This window comes from Rhamphochromis sp. 'chilingali' (genome assembly GCF_963969265.1).
Source record: "Rhamphochromis sp. 'chilingali' genome assembly, chromosome: 1".
NCBI lineage: Eukaryota > Metazoa > Chordata > Actinopteri > Cichliformes > Cichlidae > Rhamphochromis > Rhamphochromis sp. 'chilingali'.
This window is the reverse complement of record NC_137929.1, coordinates 57468077-57474908: the sequence shown is the minus strand read 5'-3', so window position 1 is coordinate 57474908 and position 6832 is coordinate 57468077. Positions and strand designations below refer to the sequence as shown.

Sequence of the window (6832 nt, the reverse complement as noted above, 5' to 3'; positions counted from 1 at the left end):
TTGTGAAGCAGAGTACATAGCTTTGGCAGCAACAACACAAGAATGTTTGTACTTGACACAACTGTTGCAAAGCATGTATGAGCATCAAAAGGATGCTTCCTGTTATGCTGCAGAGTGCACGCGAGAGTTCAATAATAAAAACTAAGTGTTGTTCCGGTGAAAAGCCGATGCCCCACGTGTGATTATTCCTCCGTCTAGACAATATAAGTATCTTCAATATTCATGCAGATTCCGCTGGAAGACCCGTCTCTGCTAACAGGTTTTGTTGTTGTTGTTGTTGTTGTTGTTGTTTTGACACACTGTAAGTAAGTTCAATATAAGACAATGTGGCTAACAGCCTTGGAAATGCTTTACATGAAATAAAACTTTTTAGAAAACAAGAACAAATGTAACGATCTGCTTTACCTGAATCAAATGTATTAGTTTACTTGAAATAAAACTTATTTTGGAAACCCTGTACATGAAGCAAAAAGTATTGTGTTGTAATACATTTTTTCTCATGTAATACATGAGAAAATAAATCCCTGTGTAGTTTAAAAAAACGTTAATTTAATCAAACTGAAATGTTGCTGAACTCTGATGGACGCGTCTTTTACTTTGTCTCGTGAGTATTTATTTTTCAAAGGAGATCTTCAGCAAGTTGATTTTGTTACCACAGTCTTGTTGACAAAGTAAAAAACACGTCCATCAGAGTTCAGCAACATTTCAGTCAAAATTTCATTCAAATTCAGAATTTTAAATCTTTAAATACCAGTTAGATCACATAATTATAATGATTTACAAAGATATAAAATCCTCTATTTTTTCCCAAAATAATACATGCCATCTGATTTATTTTCTTACCATCTTGCTGCTAAATGTATAGCAATAATTAACAGTATCAATGATTTTTATGCATTATTATTGTTTTCTGCAGTGACGGAAAAACAGTAAAACTCCGTCTCAGCTTGTTTTTGGGGGGAAAAAGCATGTTTATGCTCACAAAATGCTATAAAATTAATACATATTCAAATATTTTTCTACTTTGAACAACTTGATTTTTTAAATTAGCACCGGCCCTGCGTCTGTTCCCGCTGAGGACTCTGCAGTGCCATACCAGCACTTCTTTGTCTTCGCTGGTGGCTCCGAGTGGGCCGTCCAGTCGTCTGTCTCCACTGGAGTTTCCAGGAGTCATTCCAACCACTTTTTCCTGCTGTTCATATGATTCAGTGTATTAAACTCTGGTCCGAGAATTCCACTCTTTTCCAGAGGATCCTTTTGAATGCATTGATTTTAATTGGATTGAAAAAAGTTGGATCTCCACATTGTTGGTGGGAAAACTCGTTCAGCACAATTACAAATGAAGAAAAACGATCAAGTATAGAGTAAACATATTTTAATGTGTACAGTGCTAAAGCTTTCATTCAAAATCTGATAAAACATTCAATACTTCTCACTCACCCGTTTATAGACTAAAATGAAATTTCACAAACAAATTTCTTGGAGAAATTCTGAAGATTACAAAAGCATCCATCCATGATTTTATACAATAAGTCATTTTAGGGTCAATGCTGCATGAATCTGTCAGCTCGAGTTACAGGATACCTTCAGATACTTACAAAACACTTCATCTCATTACAAAACATAAGCATCGCTTAATTAACTTTTTCTTTTACAGTGTAAAAACCACAGCATGGGTCAGATCAGGGCACTTCAGAGTAAAGGACAGTACAAAGTAAAGTAAGACTAAATACTTGAAAAGTATTTTTGAAAAGTACAGAAGAGAAAAAATGTGTTTTTCTGATTAAATAAATACTATACCAATATAAATAATTACATTTATACATTATATATAACAAGCATAGTTTAATTTTGTCAAAGTGTCAGATTTGACTTTTTTCAAGACTGAAACAGGAAGCTCTCAACATCAAAATAAATATTTATTACTGTTTAATTAACAGCGGTTTAATTATGACGATCAGCTGAGGGGATGGACCAAGAGCCAGGATAAAGATGGATTTTAAACTGAATTATTCAATTATTCAGCAAAGATGCCTCAGAAGATAGAAGATAAATTCTTCTTTGGGAGTTTTGGAGCAATCACAAGAAAAAAGACGAACACGAGAAGTAACAAACCAGAAGCTATCAGCCCATAACATCCTCTACTGACTCCATCCTCTGTGTGTCCTCCTGTCTGAGCTGCAGGTGACAAACAGGTGTGAGGTGTCAGCTGTCAGGTAGGTGATGAGTGAAGAACAGAACAGAATCCATTTCCTCTTCAAACTGCTGTCAGACATTATCTACTGCACTCTGATCACATCACTCAGACCAGCTGCTTTCTACAAAGTCTCATCAACAACATCTTTAGAAACAAACATCAACAACCAGGAAGCAGCTTCACCTCTGATCACACACTCTACTCTACTCTACTCTACTCTACTCACTCACCTGGAGGATCAACAACATGAAGGTAGATGAGACTGGTGGGTTTCCATGAGCGTATTTCTCTCATGAAGACACGACACTCGTATGTTCCAGTATCATTAACCGTTACATTGTTCAGAATCAAAGACACGTCTCCATCCTTCATCTGTCTGTCCTGCAGATCCACCCGGTTCTTAAAAGATGGATGCTGGTTATCTGGAACAAACAGATCATCCCGGTACAAAAGGACATATTCTGGTTCCAGGTCAGCTCTGCTCCACTTCACAACTATGATGTTGTTGTTTGGAGGTCGACATGTCAGAGTGACTTTCTGTCCAGACTCAGCTGTGATGATTTTCTTGTCTGAAATAGGAAATAACACAGAGCAGAGAGGTTACAAAGGACAAACTATAACTGTTCACTTTTACTCAACTCTACTCACTCACCTGGAGGATCAACAACTCTCAGGGAGATGATGCTGATGGGGTCAGTCTTCAGATGAGCTCCCTTCCTGCAGTTCGCTCCTCTCGTGAAGATGCGACACTCATATGTTCCATTATCATCAATTGTCACATTCTTCAGAATCAGAGACACGTCTCCATCCTTCATCTGTCTGTCCTGCAGATCCACCCGGTTCTTAAAAGATGGATGCTGGTGATCTAGAACAAAGTGACCGTCCCGGTACAAAATGACATATTCTGACTCCAGGTCAGCTCTGCTCCACTCTACAACAATGATGTTGTTGTTGTTTGGAGCTCGACATGTCAGAGTGACGTCCTGTCCAGCTGTGGTGTTTATCCCTGAAAGAGAGGAAACAATATGGATCATGGAGAGGTCAAAGATCCAAAGTGCAATTGTTTATTTGGAGTGGTTCTTATATAGTGCTTTTCTACTCTTCTGTGCAGCACTGGTCATCATGATGAGCTAACAACAGAGACCACTGATTTCTGATCAACCAGAGGAAGAACAGCACACACTGGATGCAGAAATGAATCAATAAATCTCTGGTGTTTGTTATCATAGACAGTTACGGCTCACGGGACAGGTTTAAGGCCTGGATTGTCCTTACATCTTTTATTTACAGGTTTATTTCTCAATAACATTCAGATCCATCTTTCATGGGAAAAATCCATCAACACTAGAACTGCCAGCAGAGGTCAAGTAGACCACACGATACAACAGCACAATCATGGCAAATAAGTCATTTCTTAAAGAAATGAAGTTAATTTTCATCTATTTTTTCTTATTTTAAGCAAGATTTTATTTATTTCATCTATTTTTATTTGGGTAGTTATTACAGACATGACCAGGGGATAGGAAAAGGAGAAAGAAATAAATAAAGGGAAGGGGAGAAAAACTGATTAATAATTAGCTGCAAAAATAATTAATATTAACAAAGTAGATAGCAAATAACAACAGCTAACACATCTAAAAGTGAAAAAAAAGAAAATATTTCTGGATAAAGTGAAGGATTAATGGCACCAAAATGAAGACTATAAAAACAGAGTGTTCACTGTGAAACAAACAGCTTTATAGTTAAAGTCACATCTGCCTCTGATCACCAAGCCTGCATCCTCACATTCGGTCCAAGAAAAATCACCAATCCATGCAAATGTCATCTGCAGACAACACTGCTGTCACTGATTTAAAATAAATACACTATAAACACATGTATGTGTTTCTGTGACATCATAAACAGACTCTTTGTCTGTGATGCCGTGGATCAGCTCAGCACACACTCTCCTTCATCCACACACATGTTCAGTCTGTTTTACATGGAACTGAATTAACACACTGTTTAAACTGGTGATCATCTGACACAAGCAGGTGTTTGTTCAATAAAATACATTGTTTTGTATGAAGCAAATAAATGTGGGTCTGTTTTATCAGGTCAGACAAAACTATGGTTAAGCTCACCTGTATTATAACAGTAACACCTGCTTACCTTTAGAGGCAGAAGCTAGAAAAAAGAGACACATCAGAGTCCAGAGGAGTGCATGATGGAGCAGGTCCAGCCTGGCCATGATCTCTCTGCACTAACAGGCTCAACAAAACCTAAAATCTCAGTCGGAGACACCTGAGGCCACGATGAGTGATGACTGAGCTCTAAACTTTCTCCTTTAAACTTGTATTGTGTCCTTTAATTAGCACCGCCCCCAGCAACGCCTATAGGCGCCCCTGAGGTTTCCCCGACAGGTTTGCCCTGCTTCATGAGCACGCACTGGGCTTTCCAAATTACGGACAAACAGTATCCCTTATTTTTCAGTTTTAGTTCACAAACCCTTCTTATAAAGACTTATTACTCAAGAAATTGTTGAGGTTTTAGCTCTTTATACAGTAAAGTTACAGAAGGATACAAATTATTATCAGGCCAAATGTCCTCAGTTTGTTGAAATAATTTGTGCGGTAACACGTGAGAATAAGCACAATTAACAGTATTCTGTGTATTCCAAATATTACAGAGAACTTTAATCTCTGAATCTGACTTTGTGGTGTTTTTACTAAAGATATATAAAGGAAGCACTGACGCTGCTGGGAGCTGTAACACCGCCGGAGAAACTCCAGCAGTGTCAGTAATGATTGGGTGTTTTCTGAGTACGAGACAAGTTTAGGGGCAGTTTGTCACATAGTGTCGGTACATTACGTAATGGGGTGAGAACGTGTTGCAACATGAGGGCAGAGGTTGAACAGCTTTCTGTCTGAAGGTTTGGGTGAGGCGGAAATAATACACTGTATCACACAGCAGGGCAAAGAAAACGATAAAGAACCTCCAGAGGTATAAAAATACAGGTTAATATCAATTTCTTATTGAAATAAACACAAGTCCAATTCAGTGAAGAAGTTTCCATTTTATGTGCCAAAAGCAGAATATTATCATGTTTTATAAAAGCAAAGATGATATTTTTGTAGTCCATGTTGACCACCTTTAGTTTCAAGCACAATAAACCCACATCAACTGTTTGAACTAATAAAAATATATATTAAAACATAACCTGTTTGAATGAGCACTGCGGTACCATGAAAACATATAGACTGCAGAACGTTATTATTAAGCAGCTCCAGCAGTACAGATGATTCAGTCCTCTAAAGGTCCCAGACGGATGCTGTGTTTATAGTCTGCAGGAGCTTTGCAGGCTCTCATGTACACATCCACATTTAATTTAAAATCTGTCTTTTGGCCTTCTGTGACATAAATGTGGTGTTTTTGAAGTAGATTTAGGAGAACATACTGAATTTATCCAGTTTTTATTTTAACAAACATCAAGAAAACGTCCCTATAAGCATTTAATCCAACAACCTAATATCTCTGTGTGCATCTGTGTCTTTGTGTGTCTGTGCTCACACACACATGGGTTAGTCTATGTGTGTTTCTGTGTGGGACACTCGTTCAGTGGTGAATGTAACATTTCTGTCGTTTGACGTTTGGAGCATCATCTCCCGGCATAGAGCCCTCTCCAACCACACACTCACTATTGCTTACCCACACACATCTTACATCTAGGTGACCTCTGACCTCCTCACTGCCCCTCAGGTCTGATTCTTGCTTGTGATTTATGATTTAAATTTGTTATTTCATTAATTTAAATAAGTAATGAATTAAGTGTAATGATTAAAAATGTGGTTTGTTGCCTGAGTCAAACCTGCTTCCATATAATGGAAGCAGGTGCTGTTGGGACAGACTTGTCTCAGATATTCAGAGAGCCTTTTGTTTAGACTGACTCTCACATTTCTTCCTTCAGACACACTCTGAGTCAAGGGCGGGGTTTGATTGGCTGATTGGATGATCACTGAAGGAGGCCTAGGAAATTATCTGACCAGACTGATGAAAACAGAAATGAGTTTTAGAGCGTGGGAAGGCAGAAGCGATGTAAACAATAGACTAGAAGCCCTGTGGCCCAGACATGAATGCAGCCCTGCCTTATGAACCTTTCGAACGTTCATGACTCACTAAAGTTTCCTTTGGGAGCAGAAATGTAACTAATATCAAACTAACTGAAAAATCTCCACCCAGTAGACAGAGCTGCTGTATGAACAGCTCACAGTAGCTAGGTAAGGTAAGTTACTATGGTAACACATGACAGCAGTGATAATCTGAGCAGGAATCTTATTATTTATTTATTTATATTTATATTTAAATTTTAATTTAAATTTATATTTACTTATTTATTGGCATCAAATGAAAATAAGATCAGCTTTATGTTCATGAACAATACAAATATTCTTCTACACGACCTGCTTGCAGGTTGTTTCTTTTTATTGTGAAACAGTGTTTAGTGTCGGGGAGGTGTGAACATTTTCCCTCCTCGGTGTGAGAGTCACATATTTGTCTGTAATTAAGTTCTGCTAATGACATTCCTTCACAACGGTTATCTGAATCATCTCCACGCTTTGACAGAAGAATTTGCACAACTATTTCCCCCCCATTCAT

At 38.0% G+C, this 6832-nt stretch overlaps 1 protein-coding gene across 1 annotated transcript; it reads right to left on the bottom strand.

The window, feature by feature from the left end:
* Nucleotides 1-2419: 2419 nt before the first annotated feature.
* Nucleotides 2420-4476, bottom strand: LOC308409233 (programmed cell death 1 ligand 1-like; the record flags this gene model as incomplete). Its single annotated transcript, XM_080901834.1, has 3 exons — nt 4349-4476; nt 2850-3203; nt 2420-2766 (listed from the first exon to the last, which is right to left on the bottom strand). Exons 1-3 carry the CDS (start codon nt 4425-4427, stop codon nt 2420-2422), a joined length of 780 nt encoding a protein of 259 aa, XP_080757960.1. The 5' UTR covers nt 4428-4476.
* Nucleotides 4477-6832: the final 2356 nt, after the last annotated feature.